The sequence below is a fragment of the Sorghum bicolor genome, chromosome 3, assembly GCF_000003195.3.
Source record: "Sorghum bicolor cultivar BTx623 chromosome 3, Sorghum_bicolor_NCBIv3, whole genome shotgun sequence".
Taxonomy (NCBI): Eukaryota; Viridiplantae; Streptophyta; class Magnoliopsida; order Poales; family Poaceae; genus Sorghum; species Sorghum bicolor.
Genome location: NC_012872.2, coordinates 4,445,098 through 4,468,454, shown reverse-complemented (window position 1 = coordinate 4,468,454; position 23,357 = coordinate 4,445,098). Strand labels below are relative to the sequence as shown.

General features: G+C 43.0%; 1 protein-coding gene and 1 long non-coding RNA gene across 3 annotated transcripts; one reads left to right on the top strand and one right to left on the bottom strand.

The window, feature by feature from the left end:
• On the top strand, positions 8,759-18,421 carry LOC110434099. 2 transcript variants are annotated; one of them, XR_002451572.1, is made up of 6 exons: positions 8,761-8,995; positions 10,950-11,835; positions 13,619-13,762; positions 15,361-15,537; positions 16,708-17,416; positions 17,530-18,421. It is a non-coding gene; the product is annotated as an uncharacterized LOC110434099 (long non-coding RNA). The 2 variants fall into 2 exon arrangements; XR_002451571.1 differs by having other exon boundaries at positions 8,759-11,835.
• LOC8078799 (cytochrome P450 734A6) lies at positions 18,448-22,484 on the bottom strand. Its single transcript, XM_002455047.2, has 5 exons — positions 21,470-22,484; positions 20,224-20,447; positions 19,884-20,131; positions 19,376-19,754; positions 18,448-19,286 (listed from the first exon to the last, which is right to left on the bottom strand). Exons 1-5 carry the CDS (start codon positions 21,744-21,746, stop codon positions 18,825-18,827), a joined length of 1,590 nt encoding a protein of 529 aa, XP_002455092.1. The 5' UTR covers positions 21,747-22,484; the 3' UTR covers positions 18,448-18,824.

Below are 23,357 nucleotides of genomic sequence, written 5' to 3'. Positions count from 1 at the left end.
GAGGCAACAGTAGTCACCCGTCCCATCGTCCTCGGTGTCGCGGCCAGGGACGGTCAGAGTCCTCGGCACCGGTGACGGTCGCGGCGGGCGCCATGGGATGTGAGTGAGGAGAAAGCGAAGTTGGGAGGGAGTTTAGGGGCGACAGCGCCACCTCCGGCTCGAACTCCGCCTGCGTCGTGTGCGGCGGCGGGGAGGGACAGGATGGTGAGGCCGGGGGCGGAGTTGGGGCGGTGAGAAGATACACGAAGAAGGCCGAGCGTAGCTTGGCTCTAGAAGAAACACCAACCTGGTGATTCAATCTGGGCCTCACTAGGGGGACACTTTTGGCTTCCTAGAGCCTCGCTAAGTAGGCTGGCCGGCCAATCAAACAATCCAATGTTGGTCCAGCTAAACCAAAAGCCAGCCTAAAAAAATCAACCAAACACACCCGTAATGCCATCTAGGAGTGGTCTCAAACAAATTTTTTTCTTTTTTTTTAAGAAAAGCATGAGTAGTATTGGCTCGAAAGTACTAATAAGCTGGCAACTCGCCACAGGTGTGGCGAACAAATTTTGCAAAAATCATATAAGGCCTTGTTTAGTTCACCCCGAAATTAAAAAAACTTTTCAAAATTTTCCGTTATATCAAATCTTGTGGCACATGCATGAAGCATTAAATATAGAAAAAACAAAAACTAATTGCACAATTTATCTGTAATTTACGAGACGAATATTTTGAGCCTAGTTAGTTTATGATTGGACAATATTTGTCACAAACAAATAAAAATACTACAGTAGCAAAATTCGAAATTTTTTCGGAACTAAACATAGGTTTCACAGGAATCAATTCAATTTTATAGAGAAAACGCGTGTGTATGGTAATTTTTTCCGCATTCCAATCATGCCAGCTTTATTAAGCAGACCAGTACTAACCTGTACCTTGCACTCTGATTGGACAATGTGTTTTGTTCAAGTTACTATTCTCTCGAATACATCTACATGTACCTTGTACGAACTTGGGGTGTGGATAAAACGGTTGGAAAACCTCTCAACTGTTTTCTACTTTTACATTTGTATACGAAAATAAAAGCAAAAATGGTAAAGTCTAACATGAAAACGAACATAAACTTACAGAATATCGAGAATTTTGAAAATGAACTAATTCGAGCAGAATTATATCGAGCACGGTTGGTATACGAAAAATCAATACAGAATATTGACACGTAGGACCAAATGCATAACAATAAACAAGTCCTACAAGTTATCTTAAAAAGTATCTCCATTCGACACCATGTAAGAGTAAGAAATATATGATTTTTCTAAGACAACAAGCACTTTTATGTGATTAATAAACCGCTAAAACTTTGTCTAAAAACTAGAAAGTTGTAGATCTCGTCGAGGACTACATTTATATAAAAATAATCTTTATCCAAGATTGTATGAAAAAGATACAATTTTCTAAGATTAGACTTCTAGTGGACCAAATATGGTTTGAACCAAATTTTGAAACTGAATTTTGAATTCAGGATATTCCAAATTAAAAGTAGAAAAGTAGAAAACGGTCAGAAAAATATAAAAATCGTTTTCGTTCTAATTTTCCGAATTTCAAACCATGAAAATATTAATTTGATTTGATTAATAGAAAACGATACGATTCGGTACGTGTTATTTCCATACTGTTTTCATCCTTAGTTCTTGCTCATCATGATCATGCAAGCAGTTATCATGTACGGCTTGGAGCCTTAGACCGTGTACAAGCACGATAAAAACAATGCCTATCATTCCCCCATGTCAAAAAAATGCCTATCATTCCCAGCTGCCAACTACCCCCTCTGTATGGTAAAAAAATATCTTCATTTCAAAATATATGTTTTTTATTTTTTCTAGATACGTAGTTTTTACTGCACATTTAAATGTGAATTGTGTATTATCTTGATACATAGTTATTTAAAGTAATAGGTCAAAAAACCATACCGTCTTATAACATTGTACTTCCTTCATTAAGTTATTTTAATGTTTTTTGAGAGTCAAAACATTTTAAATTTGTCCAAAATTATTAAAAAAAATTATAACCTCAAATATGTATACTATGAAAATATAGTTAATAAATAATCTAATGATATTTATTTGGTACCATAAATATTATTATTTTATTATGTAATGGTCAAAGTTGAGATGCTTTGGCTCTTTCAAAAGTGTTTTTGAATGACTTTATAATTTGGGGTGGAGAGAGTACCAAACAAAACTATCTTGAGTTTGGCTAACTATATATAAAAAATATCAATATTTATGGTATTAAATAAGTATAGTTAGATTTGTCGTTAGATATATATTTTCATAATATAGCATAAACATTAGTATTTTTATCTCTACATAGTAAAGTTTTAGTTATTTTAACAAAGAATGTTTCTAGGCTAGAATTATATATCTTTAGGATGCACGCATTACTAACCATTGTTTTCATGAAGTACTGCTAATCACAAAAGACGCATATGCATAGTGCATGCAGCATGCACGTTGGTACACACTACACACACAACAGTGTGTACGACTCCCTCCCTCAAAAAAAATTTCATTTTCGACTTGTATTTGCTCATCCGTCTTATTCAAACTTTTATATAAATATAATCTATCTTGTTATGATTTCTTTTATTATTAAATATATTTTAATATTTATTTATTTTATAATTTATGAAAGAATTTTGAATAAAACCAACAGTCAAATGAAGCCAAAAACGTCAAAATTTTTTTAGGACGGTACCCTTCTTCTTCGTATATGTCAGCAGTCCCGCAGATCACCAGCTCATCGATGGCTAATGGCTGCCGGCGAAAAGAAAGGGATCCGATTAGCATCACGACGCGGAGCTGACGTGGCCAAGGACAAAGGTTAGTGATGCCCGCGAGGCGCCGGGGACAGACGGCAGAGAGCACAGGCGGCGTGGGCGTGGCATGCCAAAGCGAGGACAAGTTTGGGTGAGCCCGTGAGCCGGCAGCAGCAGCACTCCCCGAACTACGCACGCGGCGGCGCCCAGACCCCAGAGGAAATGGCCCGGCTGTGCTTTGCTTTGCTCTGCTGCCACCGTTGGCCTCCATGAACAGGCCACTGCACGTCCCATGTGAGCAACTCGGCGTGGCGCGGAAGCACAGCAGCCGTCGTTGCCGGTGCCGGGCTCCGCTTATCCTGCTGTGGACCTGTGCTCATGCCATCCCGAAGAATCATCACTGCGTCGACTATCTAGGACTCTGTTCTGACAGAATTTTCATCAGACCTCTCGCTTCCGAACTTTTTAGGGTCCACAAAAAAAAATCCACGTTTAAGTAAACCCCCCCCGCCCCCAAAGGGGGGAACGAACTATAGGGTTGATTTTTTGTTTTACCAATCACGTTTAAGTCCCTCTCTGGAACACAGGAACGCAAAAACATAGGAATAGTAAAAGCATAAGGGCGTTCGCAATAGTATTCAAATCGCTAACTATTTGATCTCTTGATCTCTAGGAAGAATGTTATTGGCTCTCAATTACCATTTATAAATAGCTAGCTTAGGAAGTCGGTAGTCATAGGAAGTCGCTAGCTATTGTGGAGAGTATTATGAGAGAGTTATTTTTAGAAGATCATGCTAGATTAGCTATTAGAAAGCCGCTAGCTATTTGATCTCTCTCCTCGATAGCCAATGGAAGTGCTACTTTTTATTATTTTTAAACATCATCACGCTAACTATTTGTAAAGTGCTATTGAGAGCCAATAAAATTATTACTAACTAGCTATTTGATAATTATTGCGGATGGCCTAAGAATTCCACACGATTGCTACTGCAAAACATATGAAGGTTTACAGCATTGGTCTTTGGATGGGTATAGGAAATTAACTGGAATAGAAGACCCCCGATGCATTGATTTTAGTAGTGTGTGTTTGGTTGGAGGGTTAAAGTTTAATATATACCGTAGTATTTTTATTTTATTTGATAATTAGTATCTAATCATAGACTAAATAGACTTAAAAGATTCGTCTCGCAAATTACTCTTTAACTATATTTCATTGGACATATATAACTTAGTTATAGATAAAGCATAGATTTAACAAGAATAAAGATACAACTATAACTAAGTTATACGTGATCCAATGGGTACGAAACTTTTTACTATAGTTCAAGCATACAATAATGAGCTCACTATAAAAATTTCACCACAATTTAACCATAGAAACTACATATATGAATTATTCTAATTAATTATAAAAATATAGATCTAAAGCTATAGCAAAAACTCTGTACTAAAGCGTACCATATTATATGTTCACAGTATAGATCTACTAATGTGGAGTCCAACAAGATTAGATTTTACATTTTATGATTTTTCTATGATTTCTTATGATTTTTTAAAGATTCAACAGAAATAAATAAAAAAGAGAAAGACAAAACCACTCTCCAAAACTACTCGACAGGTTATTTGATCGGTTTTGAAAGTTTAAGAGATAGAATATTCAGTTTTATAGTTTGAAAGGTGAAGTAGTAATATAGTTTGGGAGATCACGTAAATTTTTTTCTAATTTCAGACTGTCGCCAAGTCGATGACATACATGTGAGACATAAAAAAATGCCAAAAGTGCGAAGTCCATTTTGTGAAGGCGAAAAAATATCCGAGTCTCTCTAATTTGCTCTAGATGAGCCCATTCGGCCATTCGGTGTTATGCGGTGGCGTATGGGTTGGCTGAGATGTTTTGGGACACGGGCCTATCAGCCCGTGCGTATATAGTGGATCAACTTACATGGGCTGTTCTTCTGGGCTTTAACTGGTGACATTTTAAGACCAATTTACATGGGCTTGTATTTAAGGAAAAGGATACAGACAGCCTGAAAGGCCACAAGGCCCTATCAAGTTATCATGGCCCCAGCACGGTAGCCCGCTTCTTTTTATTGGAAAATAATCCTCGTGATGGCTAACTTTGTGCATATCACTAGCAAATATACATGTGCATTGCAATGGAAGAAAAATATCAAATGGACATAAAAAATGATGATATAATATTACATAACTATTTATATTTTTTTAATAAAATTTAAAGTCCATGGTTTATTTTATTGATAACCATGACATCTATGGTATTAGATAGTAATATTTACATATTTATTTAATAAAAAAATAGAAATTAGTCAAACCTTATTTTACTCTAATATTATCTCTTAATATACCTTAGTATTATATTAAAACATGAGAAGTTTGTTGCTAGCTTTATTTTTTTATTTATAGGATTCCTATGAAATATGATATATCAGTTAAATGTATATAGATTATGAATACATGGGCGTATGAAGTGTCCATATGACATAACAACACATCGTGTCAAGGTAGTGAAAGCATCTTTTTTTATTTTTACATAGTTAAATTGATTGTAAACTATTTAGCAAGCATAAATCTATGTAAATTAGTAAATCAGTGAGATATGCAGGAATGATGCTAAAACTTTTACCACAAATCAAGCATCACATTAAATAGGCTACCATAAAATTTTCATAATAATTAGAGCAAGATAATTATAATTTCAATTTTACACTAAAAAGAATAGGGAAGCATCTCCAGCAAAAAAATATACTAAAATTTATGATTTTTTTGTTTAATACATGAATCTACATATGTGGAGCTGAAAAAAATTGTTTTGTAATTTTTAGTTTTTTTCTATAAATTACTATGCATTTATCAATTTTCAGTCGATTTAAAGAATAAAAGAAAACATAAACTAATAGGATAAACACTTTGCATCTAGGCCCCTGTATTTTCGTTATTCTCAACATACTCTGATGTGTATTGTCAATAATCAAGAGATTTTGCATTGGAAACTCTAGAAAAGCTTATATTCTTTTTTTCCTCTTCCCAACGTTGATCGGCCGATTCAGATCCGACGCTGGCGGACATAAATAAGGTGGGTAGACTGAAATTTTGCCTCTTTATAAATAGCTATAGATATAGATGTTTGCTCTTTTAATTCAACATAACCAAAGTTTGTGGGCTGTTTTTTTGTCAAATACCTATTCCAAAATAGCTTTATGGATGAAGTTATTTTTCTTTTTTCTTTCACAAACATATGAGTGAGGATAGAGCGGAAAAAAATAGCTTATTCTAGCTCTCTCTCTCACACACACATTTCTCTCTCCCGTGTTGGTGATGCTATTTTGTTAAACAAATTTTCTAAAATTACAACACACATTATATGAAAATATAATGTGTCTATTGGTACTAGACATCGAGTATGGATTCTCTTGGTCGATCTATAGTTTTAATAAAGCGAAACATTATTATTCAAATAATAATAAGCATGACTATGAGCAATAAAAACAATATAAACATCTATAAGTGGGAGCCCAGTAACCAAAAGTATATCACCAATACACACATTTAGAAAATATTGATATTAATTTCATACATCTTTTAATTTAAAAATGAGTTATGTAGGATTATTTAGAAAATAAACTAGTTTATTATATTTGAAAAAAAATACAATATTGCAGTTGAAACCCGTTAGATGGCTAAACTTGTCCAATATTAACAGTTAACATTTTTCTTACTTTAGAGTTACATGACAAAAAAACACTCGAACAACAGTAGGATGTCAAAATTAGTCTTAAAACCCATGGCCATTAATTGTCCTATTGGATCTTTGTGCCTATACTGCCACTTTGACCTTCTCCTCCAAACATTGGTATACTACTATGACAACATAGCTAAATCTGGTCGGACTTGCCCCATTGTTTTCTTATATATAAATTTTAGTCTATGAGTTTGGTTTTCTTGTGGCAGAAGTTCTTAAGTGGCATATTTTCTACTGCATAGCATCATTTTCACTTTTTATGTACTATATATTTTCTATTACATTATATAAATTAAAACATGTGCGAGCGACCATCAAATAAAACATTCCATAGTGCTAACATAGTAACATGTGTGTGTGTGTGTCCGTCTAGCTATTTGGTATAGTACTATGTAGGGCAAATAAGAGTAAAGTTCACAATCGGTCTCTAAATTTGTATTATTGTGTCATTTCGGTTTTTAAACTCGTAAATCGACCATTTAAGTCCTTAAACTTGTTCATCTATATCATCTCAGTTTCTAAACTTGTTCAGCTGTGTCATTCTGGTGCTCAAACTTAGAAATCACTCGTTTAGATCCTCAAATTTGTTCACTTGTGTCATCTCGGTCCCTAAACTTGGTTTTAAAGCTCATTTGGGTCAAAACAAAGTGATCTAAAAACTCTACATCAAAAAATAATTCTTAACCTTTTCATAGAACTCGGATAAAGACAAACTTTATATCAAAGTTGGAGCCGTCAACACGATCTACTTTCTAGTTGAAAAGTTTTTTATTTGAAGTCGTTTAGTGTCACAAAATTTAATTTTAAATTTTAAATTTTAATTTTAAAACTTTTTAACTACAAAGTTATAGATTGCGTTGATGACTACAATTTTGATATAAAGTTTATTTTTATTTGAGTTCATTTGAAATAGTTATGAGTTATTTTTCGATATAGAGTTTTTATATCCGTCTTGTTTTGATCCATATGAGACTTAAAAACAAGTTTAGGGGTCGGGATGACACAATTAAACAAGTTTGAGGACCTATATGAGAGATTTACAAGTTTAGGGACCAATATGACACAACCAAACAAGTTTAAGTATTTAAACGGTCGTTTTGCAAGTTTAGAGACAAGGATGACACACTCAAACAAATTTAGAGACCGATGATGGACTTTACTCGACAAATAAACAAGCTAAGCTCCAACAACTGAGCGAGCTTGCCACCTCAAAAGCTCGGGCTCAATAGAAACTCTGAGCTTTCAACGAGGCTCAAGATTAGCTCCGTCAAAGATTAACTAGGCCTGAGCCTGAGCTCAACTCAACAAGGCTCGTTTATAGTTAAGTGTAAAATACTTCACATGCCAATAAATAATAAGGCACTAGAACAATTCTACAAACTGATTACATAAAAGCAACATAAATTAAACCTTTTATATGTACCAGTTATATAATAGCCAAATTGTAACATAACGTAAGAGAAAAATTAATGAGATTTAACTCAAATATGACAATGGGATAGGAGTGTTACACGGATACTCACAATAGGATAGGAGTGTTACACGGATACTCCAAGGGAGGTGGCGTATCCGTATCCGATACTCGTTGGATACGCGGATACGGATACTCGGATACACCATTTTAGTGGATTTTTCTTTTGAGAAAGTGTGTATCCGCGTATCCGATATGTACTGTATCGGATACTCGTACCCGTACTCGTGTAACGTAGGTAGGACTATTCGAGCTTGGCTCATTCAAACTCTCGAGCTCAGCTTGAAATCAAGCTCAAGTTAAGCTAGTCTCTATCCCGTCCTATCAGGTTCGAGCATTTTGTGCAGCCCCAATACCCCATAGCTGTGTACTGTGTCAATCATTATAATGGCCTGACAATTTACAAGCCATGTATCTCATCCTGTTAATTTTCATCTACGTCACGTGAGTTGGTAGAAATAGAATGAATAAACTGACCAGTGACCTTCCTACATACGCCGATCGAGTTCTCATCCTTTATTAGTAATGGAATAATAAAGCATTATTTTTTTATAAATTACAAACACAATTACGGTAGCAGAAGTTTTGGATAGCGTAAATATTTCACGTCCGTTTTATCACACACACAATCGGTTTGGCTGTTGCAACAAAAACCAGCGGCTTCCAAGAGCCTCTCGTACCGACCGACCCCGCGGCGCCAGTGACCCAGGTGTCCTGCCCTCCTCCCACCCAGCCTCCATTCAATTCAAATCCTCCCGAACCGAGGGCAAAAAAACAGCAGGCGATGGCGACACCGCGAAACGCAACGCCGCCGCGAATGATTGGGAGTGGGAGGGATCGCGTGAGCGCGGCGCGTACGGGGGGAGTGTACGCGACGCGACGTGGTGCCATGCGGGAGCCGGGAGGTAAGATGATGACAAGCGGAAGCGGGCCGCGACAAGATCCACGATCCTAGGAGGCGCCGGTACATGATCGCCCCCCCTTTCCCTGCCTGGATTTTTGTTCGCTTCGCATCCCCGCCCCGCGCCCTTGTCTCTACCTGCTTGGATCTCGCCAGATTCCTGCCCCAATCATATGGCGGGGGTCGCCCCCGTCGGCCCGCCCTCCCTAGGGCGGCTGTATCTTCTTCCTTCCTGACTGTTGCTGCGCCCTGCAGCGGCGCGAGGTGCAGCCGCCGAGATAAAGGGGAGTGGGGTTACCGATTTCTGCGAAAGTTAGGGCCAATTTTGCGCCGAACTGAGCCGATTGTGCCCCGGTCGAAGGATGCACTGTAGTGTAGGATCTACGGGCATGATGCTTTCGGCCTTTTGCGGAGGCAGCCATTGCTCGTTCCGCCAATGTATACTGCTTACTTTTCCTGATCACGCGGACAAACCGAATGCGACTTACCAGTTACATATCCATATCCTGTCCATCGTGGCGCTTGCGGGGCCATACATTTCATTTGATTTTGCCGTGCAGATAATTTGTAGTGTTACTATTAGATTTTGGGAGTAGTAAATAATAACAATGTAGTAAGTTGTCTTAAAAGGGTATGGTAACATTAATTCATTCCGAAACTCTCTGATCACTACATTGCCTCCAGTGATTTGTTCAGCATTACTAGCTTGCAAGCATTCATGTATCCGAGTGCTGCCTTTATCTGCAAAACTACAGGCCCCTAACTGTAAGCAAACACATGTGCACTGACAAAAGGAGTCAGAATCACAAATTTGAGGGGCCCCGGGTTTGTTCCCTAAACTTGCTTAATAGGATTATCAGACTGAAGCATTGGGGGTGACATGCAATGGAAACAGAAAATCCATTTAGTTGATTTGGCTTAAATATCAAACTGCTCACTCTGTTAGAACCCTCATTAGTGGAATATGACTGGAGCTGATAGGCATGCCTTTAAGATTCATATGTATTGACTGTACCTTATTATTATTATTATCATGGCACCCTCTGTAGAATAGTTCGATGATGCTTGGCTGCTGTTTCTGTGGTTACCGTTTGCTATTCCTGAGATTATAAAATGATGAGTTCAGTTCTGTAGTTCTTAAATTAGTTACACATGGTCGCAGAAGGCGAAGCATTCAAGTCAGGTGTATTTGATTAACTTATTTGGCGTACCATTAGCTCACATAGTAAGGTCGAAAAAATCTCCTAAAAAATAAGGTAATGAGTGACATGCAGAAGATCTCAAGGAAAATAACTATGGCAGGTGATATTGAACTAGTAGATTAGAGGACGGGAAGCCTAAGTTCTCGGATCCTGCACGATTAAGAATGATTTTTATGACAGTAGATTGATGGGGAGGAAAATAATATTTATGTTGCACCTGTGATTTTGAGTGCGTGGAAGTGTGTTATGTTGCTAGGAGAAAGAATCAGGTGTTAAGTGGTGGGGATTGAAATATTAAAAATGTTTTATGGGATGACAAGGGGAATGGTGACAGGACTGCATCCTTCTTATCAGAAGATAGGCATGGGACTGGAAAGGCAGAAGTGAAAGACTGTGATATGCCTGGAGATTAAACTGCTCTCAAATAACCTGTACATGAACTGATGATTTCTCTCTGTTACCAGTTAAATGCCTTTGTCTAATTCTGGTACTAGTATTCATGTAGAATCTACATACCTTGTCCATGTGAAGTCGATAACTCAAGAGATAATTCCAGATCACATAGCCTAGTAGTAAAAGATTTCACTGTTAAGTACACTTATCTGTCTTTATGGAAATTGAATATGCTAATTTTACTACATTCTGAACTTGACAACATGAATAATCAATACATTAACAGTATTTGACAAATACCAACTTTCCATGCATCGAGCAGCTGGCTACTTTCTTTCTTCTTCTTCTTCTTTTTTTCAAAAATGCTGAGATTACTGTATTACTGGACTGCATCAATCACACTTTTGCTTTTATGTGGCCAGCATGGCAACTCCTTGACTCAGCTCAAGTTGATCCTTCAGCTGCAGAGGGCAAATCAGTTAGTTTCTATGAGGAAGTGAGTTTTACAGTGCAATACTGAGATAGGGCTGTACAAAATAGGGTATTGGCTGTGCTGCAGCCAGAGCTATAACCCCTTAAATCACAACTGCATTTGAAATTTGGGATAAAGCGGATGTAAGCAGGGATGAAAGCAGAGCAGTCATCACAGGTTCAGATCCAGTAAACATACTCATTACTGAATTTGAATACCAAAAAATGCTGGGCTAGCATGGGCCTGAAGTATGTTCTGCCATCAGCCATGCTTACAGCGATAATATGGTCCTCACTCCCGATATCATGCACGGTTGTTGTGCAATAGGCATTCATTGACAGCTTTGTGTTTAGCTGTTCTTATGTAATTGCAGTGACTTACCAATTATTTGCCTTAGGCAAACAGTGGCATATTGATGAGTTGGTGTCAGGCTTCAGATAGATATATCTGCTTCATTTACCTTCTGCATACTCATGTATGATATATCTGGACTGTTCTTGCTCTTAAATGACTTCTTTATTCCATGAGCCTATCCATGCCAGACTACAGGAAGTACAGTTCATGTTATAAGTTCAAGGTGGTAATACCTTTGTGCTGGTTGAACCTGCCACAATAAGGAGGATTGGAGAAATGGCCAGTGCAGTAAGCTAGTAACTAAGTTGGCCACATTTCTATTGGCCTAAAGTCCCAGACTACCAGCCCACCGTTCCCTGTTACACACGTGGTATTGCACTTTTAGAAAAGAGGAGCAGAATAATGTGAATGACATGTGATGGCTTGGATTTATGGATGAAATGGCATCGTCAAGGTGCCTGCTCTTGCATCTGACACAACAGGTATGAATCACATATTCCAATGTTGGTATTTTTCTTTGTGGCCTGTAACTAGTTATACGTTAATTAATTTGGTAATATATAGGTTAGTCAACCTTTTGGTTCTTCAAAAGAATATTTATGTGATTTTTGATAAACATTGTTTGTATTATAAATTATTGGTAAATTTTGTGCCTTTGTCCTTTTTGTGTCATTGACCACATATGTCAAGTTTGAATGTCAGGCAGGATCTTTGCTTAAAAGTTACTCCCTCGGTCCACAAAAGAATGCAATTCAATAAATATCATTATATTAGTTATAGAATTTTTTATAATAAATTTATTTAGAGACATAAATATTAATACTATTTACTATAAACTTGGTTAAACTTGAGTCAATTTGACTGGCACGCATCCCATAATTGCATTGTTTTGCAGACAGAGGGACTAGGGATAAACATTAACAAATAAATAAATGCACACATTAGATTGGCATGGTAATCATTAGCATGGTGCTCTGGTGTGAAACCTTCATAGATGAAATTTTTAAGCGAGTTCAATAAAAAAAATGATATCACTGTAGTTTGTGTTTAGCTGATGCTTAAGAAAATTTTTGAATCTTTTATTTTCAGAAAGATAATGTTCAGTCTATTAGATATTTATATTAGTATCTTGAGAAAAATATACGCCAACATTAATTATAATAACACAGTCTGTCGATTATGATCTATAGTATGCTTATGTACATAAATATGACTGGACCATTTGCCCTAAAAAAACACTGGTAGTCACTTATGTTCATTTTAAGAGAACTTCAAAATGACCCTACAGGATAAGGTGTGATTTAAGTGAGTTTTATGTTCTATTAAAACTAGTTACTTAAAGCTTTGTAAAACATGTCTCCCCAGTTTTCTCCAGATCTTGTTCAGTTGGCTTAAGTGGTAAAGGGTGTTAGCTTTCAACTATATTTTTTGTTTTGTTAGTCATTTGTCTTGTGGTATCTGCACCATTTTTTTTGCTTTTTTATTTATTTTGGAGATAGATATAGTGTTAATATGACAAACATGATTTATTTATATAGTAGGTGTGTATTTGCTAAATAGTTCCATATGTCCCCCCCCCCCTCCCAAACACACACGCACACAAAAAAACCAAAAAAGGAAAAAAAAAGAAAAAGGAAACTGGGTGTCTTCATGTGATTTAGCACTAACAGGCTACATATATGAAATATTTGATGTTGTACTTTTTTTGTTCAAATTCATCTGTCCTCTGGCAAATGCTGATTAAAGATAAGCACCTTTTAGCATCTTTCAAGTGAATAAGAATCCACTGAGTTAGCTATTAGCATTAATCATGCCTTTTTCTTTCTCTTCCCGTCCCTATCCAGTGATCGTCCGATTCATTGTAGGATACGAAACAAGTTCTTTGGATAATTATTCGGAGTTCTCATGATTAGCACCTTAGTAGCTATTTAAGTGGATACTAACTATTAACCTGTATTTCCTCATTATCAAATCATAAAGACTGGTACAAACGTGTGGATAGAACATTACATTACACATTACAATGTGCGAGATATGTAACGCTAGCAGGTATCCATTTACTTTTCTTGAATTCTGGGATATCCAAATATACAGTATGTTTTATTTGTGCGTTCCTTTCCAGATTGGACCATGTTGTTGTGTCAAACCCCACTAGAAGTTATGGTAGTGAAAAACTTGTACCGATCTTGCTTTGCTCCCTGTACTGTGCATGTCAGTGGATGCAGTTAACAAGAGCATTGAATTCATTTATCAATTAACATAAAGGTAGAGGAGCAACTGACTTGCTTTGAGGGCCATAAAAGCTGAAAGGACTCCAATCATCATGAAGCAGCTTAGCGCGCTGCTGCTGTCTACTACTCCCCCAGCATATTAGCACAATTCAAGGATGACAAGGGCTACAAGAATTTGGTATGAACTTACTTTGCCAACTTAATCAAATTAGGCCGGAAACAAAAGTGCTACTTGATGAAGAATTAGAGTAGCACAATTGCCAAGGATCTTAGGGAATGTACTGGGGTCCTGTAATGGTAGTATAACTATATTGAGTTGGCGTCTTTGAGGGTAAGTCTATGAGCTGGATTCACAGGGGTGTGCATTCCAACTCCAAGCATGCTCTGCTCATCATATTTTTAGAGTTGGGAGAAGGTTTGGTTGGCGTGTCCCTGTGATTTGTTTGCTGTGGCTGTATCGGAATTGAGGGGTAGCTTGGGGGCTGTTTGTCTTTGTTAAAATACGCCGTTCCACACCCCGATCACAGCTGTGCAGACGATGGTCGGACGGCTGTCGGAGGTACAGTTTGTTAACAGACGGGAAGCTTTCTGTAGGATCTGCTGTGCCATGTGACGGTAGACCCTCTGGATCCTGTAATTTGGTCTATGCCGAAAGGTACGGCTGAAGGAGACTTTTATATGTATTCTCTGTCACTTGTTCACTGCTTTCTTCATTATCAGGTCTGTTTGGTGGTAGAACCGTTTTTGCAATACGCAATGGTGGACCGTTTGAAAAAAAATACCAATGGTGGACCAGCTTGTGCTCTGTTATGTTTCCATACCAGGCCTCAATTTGATTCGAACCTTTGTGGCTCATTGGTTATTGTTTGCTGTGGCCTTTAGTTTTCTATTTTTGTGTCAATCAGTTTCTCCAGGATAGCTACACCCTGTAGGTGCTTCAGAGAAACGACTAAAAAACATAACTTACCTTTGCAACTAGCTGACAAGATATTTCTCTGATGTCTTCTCAAATCTCATAAAGAATCGAGCGTGATGTATTGCCTAGGCATTTGTTAACAACAGTTGTATTTGCTTTTGAAAAAGAAAAGTAAACAGATCAGCTTATTTTACAAACAACATGGAAATAAAACTAATGTCGTTTTTAGTATTACCATTGTTATATTATCATTTTGAGAGTTTAGCTTGAATGTTTTGGGCTTTTTGCTGTGATGCTGGGTCTTCCTGTATCACTTAATGAATTAACATGCATATTTGATACATTGTATCTCATATTATTTTTAGTAATATACTAATTACACAAGTACATAACGGTCTTTATAGTAGATGAGTGGCTGCACTGGATGGATTAACAAGCGACCCCTCCATGATTGTACGAAAATGTACTATGTCAATTTGTTTTCAGTTGGTCTGACTTAAAAAAGGTAACGAGGTGCCATTTTTGTACTAGTAGCCCCTATTTGTAATGACAGTTTTGCTTCACCACTTGGACGTTATGTATGAGTACACTTCATAGCCTTTTTTGTCCAACTTGTAGTTCATTTAATTTAATTTAATTTAATATAGTGGTAGTACACATGCATGTATTCTGATTAAGTCATTATTTTGCATGGTAATGTAAAAATGCCAGTATAGAAGTGCTATCTGTTTTCATCACATGGAGTTTGCTTTGATTCAGCTACTTTGCATTAGCTGGCGAATTCAGTACTATAATATAATATGCAACTATTGAAGGGTTGAGTTATTCAAGTTTTATGATCCTGCGATCTCTTTTTGCAGGATAAATAATGTGGCACGAAGACTGAATACCTTTATTGATTGTTGTAAGAAAGAAGGTTCCTAGAGATTCACATAGTTGACTAGCAGATGAGAGGTGGAGATTATTGGTGAGATGTATAAGCAGCTGTGGGTTGCCCCTAGTAGGGGAACCTGATTGCACAAATCAACAAATAAAAGGTACTACAGTAGAGAAAGGACAAGAGGCGATTCCCTGGTATTAAGAGATCCACTTGTGCCGTTCCCCTTACTTTCCCTCTCTTTGCTGCTCGCAATATCCATTTTTGAATTCATATCATCCTGCAACATGCATCCATCCATCCTAAAGTCCTAAGCCAGTATTCTCATCATTTGCTACTGGAAAGTCCTCTTTGCATGCTTCAATCACTTGAATGATGAGCCCGAAAAAGGAAGTAAGCCCCTGTTATGATCATTGCATGCAGAAATCTAATGTTGCACACTAGTGTATGCTTTTGCAGCATGTCATGAATATGTATCATATAGTAGGATCATTCAGAAATGTCAATGCGGTCCCATGCAGTCAGATGTTTTTACACCATGCTGTGCAACGGTCCTAGCCCTCCTAGTGCGGCTAAAACATACACTCTTCCTGAAAACTCGTCCATAAGTTGCTTAATTGTTTACAATTCACGCCTTTTCATGCTGCCATAGTGATGGTAAAGGTGTTTCTAGGCCCTCTAATTTTGATAACAAAGCATGCTTCGCATGTCGGCTAGGGGTAATAGAGGACACTATGCTCTCAGTTCTGTGATATATAATAGTTAGCCCTGACCCTATTCATGAAAACAATCAAGAGGGTTTAACCCATTGCATGTTTATTCTAATCACAAAGGTAATTATGCAGCGTGTTGGGGTCACATGCTCTTTAGCATGCCAATTGCCTCATTTCTTTATGGCGCGTTGCTAGAATAGGAAGAAAAATGTCATCTCACTAGCATGGAGGGCAAGGAAGGATGCCCTCTGGCACATGCCTTCCGTTATGGGGACCAGAAACACATGGGAGCTACAAATCTAGAACTTCCCTTCGAGAGGAACAAGGGTGTGGACCCCTTTGGAGATCTCTAACATTACCCTGGCCCAAATTCCGAATTAAATGACATTGATTAATAGGTATAGAACATCAAAGCGACAGTTCAAAGTAACATGTAACTTTCAGTTGTGTGTTCTGGAGTCTGGTGGCTGCTTTACCGGCTAGGTGCAAGACTTCAGTGATACTGTAGTAAATACTCCAAATCATTATAATTCCAAATTCTGATAGTTTGTTTCACCGTCTCATGTTTCAGTATTTCTAGTTTGTTTCACCGTCTCATGTTTCAGTATTTCTGCAAGGAAAAAGGTGGGTAGAAATGAAGCGACAGCACTAAAGGAGTTAGGCAATATCTTGTGGGTAAGGATGCGCAACGCAATGAGGTGTTGGATGTTGTGCAGCCATGAGTTTTCCCCTTGCCCAATTGGCCTTGGGAAGAAGAGAAAGGCATTTGATGGAGGCAGCTACCTCAGGTGGGAAGAAGAGCCTGCGCTCCACCTGGCCAGTGCAGTACTGCAGTGGCTGGCTGCTGCATGTATGCTCTGTCAATGCCTTTGCCTTTTTTCACGAAAGAGGTAAAAAGGAGCTCTGCATGCTGGCAACTATACCTACACTACTACGTATCGGCATCATGCTCAGGAACAGTCCATTGGGGTAGAGAGTGTAAAAATCGTTGTGCAAATGCACACTGACACCCCGCCGATCAATGATTGGAGTAGTAGGCATATGGTAGGTGCTTTGGGTTTTCATTACCTCTGGACGGCGGCTTTCTTGTGCTATGGGAGTACACTGTGGTTTCCGCAGCTTGTGCCCCTGATTCTTTGAAGTTTTATTAACACAAAGCAGCAGCACGAGTCCAACAAACCACAGTCCACATATCAGTCTACTGAGCAGCATCAGTCTTGGCTATATATCTCTAAATTCTGGAGGCCTACTAAGACATTCTACTGGCAAGGCAAGACAACGATGGCTGTATGGAAACCTGCAGATTGTTTAATCCCGTCAGAACTGGTAAGCAGTTGAGTAATAGAGCCGAGTTCTTGTGTTGCATGAAACGAATCTGAGCTGTACTTGGCATGAAGCATGATCCAGATCCAAAACTAAATTTGAATCATTTTTTGCAGATCCCAAGAGCAGCGCGCCTGCCTGTCGCAAGTAGTACTGCTCCCCCACAACCAGTGGAGTGGAGTGGCCAATCCAGCAGCATTTGCAGCTACAGGTGGGCAATCCCATTTCACGCATGCAATGCGGTGTGGCAGCGCTGCTGTGCCGGTGCCGGTGCCGGCCAGCGCAGTCTGACAGGGGAGAGGAGATGAACAGTTGCGGAAGGCCCGAGCGCCACCACCACCACCATCACGACAGGGCCAGGCCCCCCACCACTCCTCGCCGCGGTCCGATGCAGCAGCACCTTTATGGGGAGGAGGCGAGCCTCATCGGCCGCTACAGTTCTGGTCCTCTGGTCGGCCCGCGGCCGGTGACAGCTTGGCCGGCGGGGCACCGTGCCGTAGTACTCGTACGTTGCCTTTGGGCGCAAACACATTTGATGCCCTCGCAGGCAGAGAGGTGGCAAGGCAATGAATGAATTGAAGCTGCTGCTGATGGGGGTGGTGGCGCTGCTGGCACATCACAGCACACCCTGATGATTTCCTACGCCGTCCGTCGCTGTGATCAGATCAGCCTGGTTGGTTATCTATCCACAGTGGCTCCACTTTCTTGGCTGCCGCCGTCTGTCTATGGCACTGGCACACCGTTTGTTCCCTCTGCAAGGCACTCTTAAATGGCCAGCACCCAGCAGGGCACCCATCTCTTCCTTTAATGGCTTCTGGCTGCATCGCAAAGAGGACCACAGAGGAGGGAGACAGACGAGAGAACAATGACAGGGAAGTAAACAGACGCACTGTGGCGCCACGATCCTAACATCATGCATGCATCTCCATGAACGCCTGCATTCCCCTTTCCTGGCGCTCTCTTTTCCCTGCTCACCTTTTCCTCCCATGTATCATCATAAAAAAAAAATCAAAGAACGAACGGAACACGACATGTGTACAATTTGCAATCCTTCATACACCAACCACACCCGGCAAAACCTCATCCAAAGATGGAAGGAAGGAAAATCATCAACCCAAAAGACTGAAAAATTGGGAGGCACTGGTCAAGCCTTCTAATCTGCTCTACTAATCTAAGCTGCAGCTGGCATCTTCAGCATCAGCAGGATATATATTTGTTAGTACTTAGTACAGTACGGTGGTGCTTCTTCTAGTCACTTGTCCCTGGTGGACTGGTGGTAGTCTTAGCTTTGCTCCTATGGTCTCTGCTCTTCAAGGCAAAGCAGCACATCCTGAGCCTGCGGAGGGGGTTATTGGTCATTATGCCAGGCGCAATTGTCACTGACAAGGTTAGTATAATCTCCATCATCTCTTCACATATCCCGATTGTCGCGATCGGACGGCTCACATGATCGCGGCCGGAAGATCACGGGCGCCCCGTATTGCGGGTGGAGGAGCATCAGTACCGTCGGCGCATGGAGGTAGCTGGGCGACAGCCGGAAGTCGAACCGCTGGAGGATGATGGCCACCGTGAGCTTGGACTCGAGGAGCGCCAGGTTCTGGCCAATGCACATCCGCGCGCCCAGGCCGAACGGGATGAACGCCGTGGGGTGCGCGGCGGCCTGCGCCACGCCCTTGGCGAACCGCGCCGGGTTGAACTGCGTGGCGTCCGCGCCCCACAGCCGCGCGTCGTGGTGCACGGCCATGATCGGGATCAGCAGCTCCGTGTCGCGCGGGATCAGGCACCCGCCGAGCTCCACGTCGGTCTTGGCTCGGCGCACCGTCGCCACAGCCGGCGGGTACAGCCGCAGCGTCTCGTTCAGGATCATCCCGAGCTGCCAGCAGCATAGCATGCGTCAGCTCATCCGGCCGTTGTTTTAGTCTGGTGAAGTGGTGGTTTGTCAAAGGGGGACAGGGAGCTTACTGTCTTGAGCTTGGCGAGCTGCTCGCGGGAGGGGATGTCACGCGCCCCGCAGACTTGGAGTACCTCCTGTCGGGCGAGCTCCTGCCACTCGGGGTGCATGGCGAGCAAGACTGTGGTCCATGTCAGGAGGTTCGACGTGGTCTGCTTGCCGGCGAAGAAGAACGTCTTGCACTCCTCCACTATGTCGTTGACGGTGATGGGGCTCACCTTGCCGCCGTTGCTGCTCGCGCTGATCATGAGGCCGAGGAGGTCCTTGGCACAGCCGCTGAGCTTCTCGTCGTCCGCAGCTTCCTGCCGCCGGCCGATGAGCGTCACCAGGTTCTTTCTGATCTCCTTGTCCAGCTTCCACGAGCTCGTGTTCTTCTTGGTCGGCAGGAACCTGTAGACAGATATGCACGCATCAAACCATGTCATGTCATTCCTCTGCCTGATTAGTTATTAGTTATAGTGCAAAACACTGAAATATGACGTCACACTGATTGATTGATTTATATTACTATTATATTACCTGTATCCAGGGATGAAGACCTTGCGAAATGCCTCGGAGGCGAAGGCCATGAGCTGAGTCTGGAGCTTGAAGACGGCCTTGCCGTCCTCGTAGCTCCGGCCGAACGCCGTGCGGGTGATGGCGTCCTCCGTCACCACCTGGAACCACTCGGACACGTCGATCTCGACCTCGCCGGACGCCGCGGCGGCCATGTCGTGCCACTTGTCCACCATGTCGACCACTGTCTGCCCGACGAACGGCAGCAGCAGCTGCGTCGCGCACCACAATTCAGCACGGACAACGACAAGAACACAAAGGCTGTTGCATCGCATCGCATCGCAGCAGTGAAAGGCTGACTGACCTTGAGGTTCTCCATGTGGAACGCCGGCGTGAGCACCTTGCGGCGGTGCGCCCACTTGTCGCCGCGCAGGCTGACGAGCCCCTCGCCCTCGAGCTGGCGCACCATCGGGTGCGACTCGTAGCGGTCGAAGTGGTCGGCGCGGGACAGGAGGATCTCCCGGATGAGGTCCGGGTCGGCGACGGCGAGCCTCGGCGTCGGGCCGAACCATATCAGGAACGTGGAACCTGGAGGAAGGCACGGGGCGTGAGCGTGACAAGCCGACGAGGCAGCCAATGATTGGGGGGGCGGGGGCGGGGGGGCAGGGCAGGGAGGCCATGTTCCGCCACATCAGCAGCATCCCCGCCAGCTGCCAAGGGGGCAGGGACAGGACATGGCAGGGCGAGGTGCCGGCGATGCAGACGCAGGCACAACATGCGTACGTACGCGCGGAGCAGGTACGTTACGATACCCGGCCCCCTGTGCTGTGCTGTGCTGTGCCGCGCCCGCCGCATTACACTGTACACACGCACTGCCGCACTAGACACTGTAGCCAGCCAGCACCCAGCAGGCAGGCAGGCAGGGATCACAAGACGACACGAGGAGAATGGTGGAGCAGGTGGTGGCCGCAGCGGGAGCGGCGTGGCGTGGCGACGGTTGGGCCAGGGACAAGTCGCGGCGGGTGCGCCCGGAGGCGGCGGGCGCAGGGCTAAGCTGGAGTTGAATGCGATGGAGACGGGAATGCGGTGGTGGCGGGCGGGGCGCGGTGGTGGCGGGGGAGCAGAAAGGGAGACGTGTAGGCTCATGTCGAGGGCCGCGGCAAGTAGGAAATAGACCCTGGCCACCTAACCGGGCTGCAGCCGGGGGACAGCGAAAACGAGAGACAACTACGGCAAACCGCTCCGACAGACCCAGGAGGCTCGCCTCGACATGCCACTAAATGCATGTCACCCAAAGGCGGCAGCAAGCAACATCCTGGGATTGAACCAGACGCATGGCGCAACCGCAACTTGATCATGTTGGTGCTTGTGGTCTCTGCCTTGCTTTGCTCATCATGTTGATTGAGATTGGCTCCCTCCCCTCTTGCCGATTGGGCTCGGTCAATCCGTACCACCACCGTAACCGAACAGAGGAGGAAGCAGCAGGCGCCAGAGAGAGAGAGACCGGGGAAACAGAGCCTGGAGAAACTCTGCCTGGTGTGGAGAGACAGGGGAAGGGAATGGACTCGTTGGTCGGATAAGCACGAACAGAAACATGGACGTTGGCGTACCGTAGATTTTCTTCCAGTGGTGGTAGAAGGCGAGGACGCGCGGGAGGACGTTGTGGGAGCGGTAGGGGCGCGGCATTGGCTTGGCGGAGGCGGCCACCATGAGCGCCACCATCTCGCGGACGCAGCCGACGAAGAAGCGGTAGCGGGGGCCCCTGATCCCCTGCCGCGCGAAGTGCCGCTCCACCCGCCGCGGCCGCCACCACAGCACCTCCATCAGCTTCACCACCACGTACGCCACCGCGCCTGCCGCCGCCAGCGCCGTCCACCCCCACCCCATGCGTCCGCTCCGTCCTCCGTGCAGGGAGCAGAGACACAGAGAGAGAGAGAGGGAGTTTGTTATGCTTGGCCTCGGCGAAGCCAAAAGAGCGCAAGAGCAGGAGCGCGCGTGAGGTGGCAAGGGGAGAGGTGAGGGGGGGAGACGTGGTGAGGAGAGGAAGCGAGTCGGGTGGATTTATATAGCAGCCGGGCCGGCCGCGGGGGCGGACTCGTTGCCGACCGGACGCGGACGGACCAGCGGCGCAGGAGGCTCGCAGTGGTGGTGGTGGTGGTGGTATGTGTGTCATGTGTAGGATTAGTTAGCTGTAGCGTGGCAGGATTTGGTTAAGTGTAGGCCGTCGTGCCCTGCTGTGCTGTAGCAGTACGTAGAGATTCAGCGGAGGGGCAAGGGCAGCATGGTAAATGGCACGGCAGGAACAGGATGTGGGGAGCGCGGGCGAGGGATCCGCGGAGCGAGGCGCCGCTGGGGCCGCCGTCGCGGGGATTAATGGAGGGGTCAACCCGAATTGGCAACTTTGTTTTCTTTTGCTCTGGGGCCTTGTGGCTGGCGACTCCTCCGCCTACTCTCTGCGCGGCGGGCCCCGCAGCGTACTGTACCTGTAACCCTCTGCCTCTCAGCCGCCGCCTCCAGTAGTCCAGTCCAGTCATCTTCCTCACGTCCAGTCTTGGGCCCTGTTTAGTTTTCTGACTAAATTTTTTTCATCCATCATATCGAATCTTTAGACACATGTATAGAACATTAAATGTACATAAAAAAATAAACTAATTACACAGTTTGGTTGAAAATCGCGAGATGAATCTTTTAAGTCTACTTACTCCATGATTAGCCTTAAGTGCTACAGTAACCTACATATACTAATGACAGATTAATTATACTTAATAGATTTGTCTTGCAGTTTTCTGACAAGCTATATAATTTGTTTTTTATTAGTTTCTAAAAAGACATCCTTCTGACACATCCGACGTAACACCAAAAAAAAATTTCATCTCTAATCTAAACAGTGCGGCCCTCCGCGCCAGCATATACTCTGCTCTCAAGTCTGCACTCTGGCAGTATCATGCAGTCAGTGTTGTAACTCCGTATGCATCAGCATTGTATACTAGTAGTACAGTACAGTATCAATACATAGTACTAGTACTTCAGCTTTTATCTTCTTCTCTGCTTTGACAGTTGCGGGCTTTGTGTGTGTCAGCCGATGCAGGCCATGCAGATGCAGTAGTAGAGATAGAGTAACGGTGAGTGGCACTTTTTTTTACTGCGGCATTTGTTTGGCTGGGTGTGCTTTGTTGGTTGACAAGATTGATGAGAGATCTCTCGTGGTTATATATATGTGGACGGATGCATCTCTTCTTGCTGCTTTCACTTTCACCATGGTGGTTCTTCTGCCTTTCGGGGGTGGAGGCGGAGGAAAAGGTGGTGGTACTAGCCGCGTGGCATGTGGGGCTCCGATCCGGCGATCCTGGCTGCTCGGGGTGGCTGCTTGCAGAAGAGACAAGGCCGCCTAAAATCTTTGCTTTTTGGTGTAGTAGGATCATTTGATTTCAGCAGGGGGCGGGGCGGAGGCGGAGGCGGAGGGAGACGAAAGGTGATTGATTGCAGGGGAATTGGAGC

Excerpts from the sequence above, each read along its gene's own strand:
- LOC8078799 (XM_002455047.2), bottom strand. The coding sequence starts at position 21,746 with ATGGGGTGGGGGTGGACGGCGCTGGCGGCGGCAGGCGCGGTGGCGTAC. Across the intron at positions 20,132-20,223 it reads TCCACATGGAGAACCTCAAG|CTGCTGCTGCCGTTCGTCGG; the intron begins GTCAGTCAGCCT and ends TGCGCGACGCAG. Across the intron at positions 19,755-19,883 it reads GTCTTCATCCCTGGATACAG|GTTCCTGCCGACCAAGAAGA; the intron begins GTAATATAATAG and ends ATCTGTCTACAG.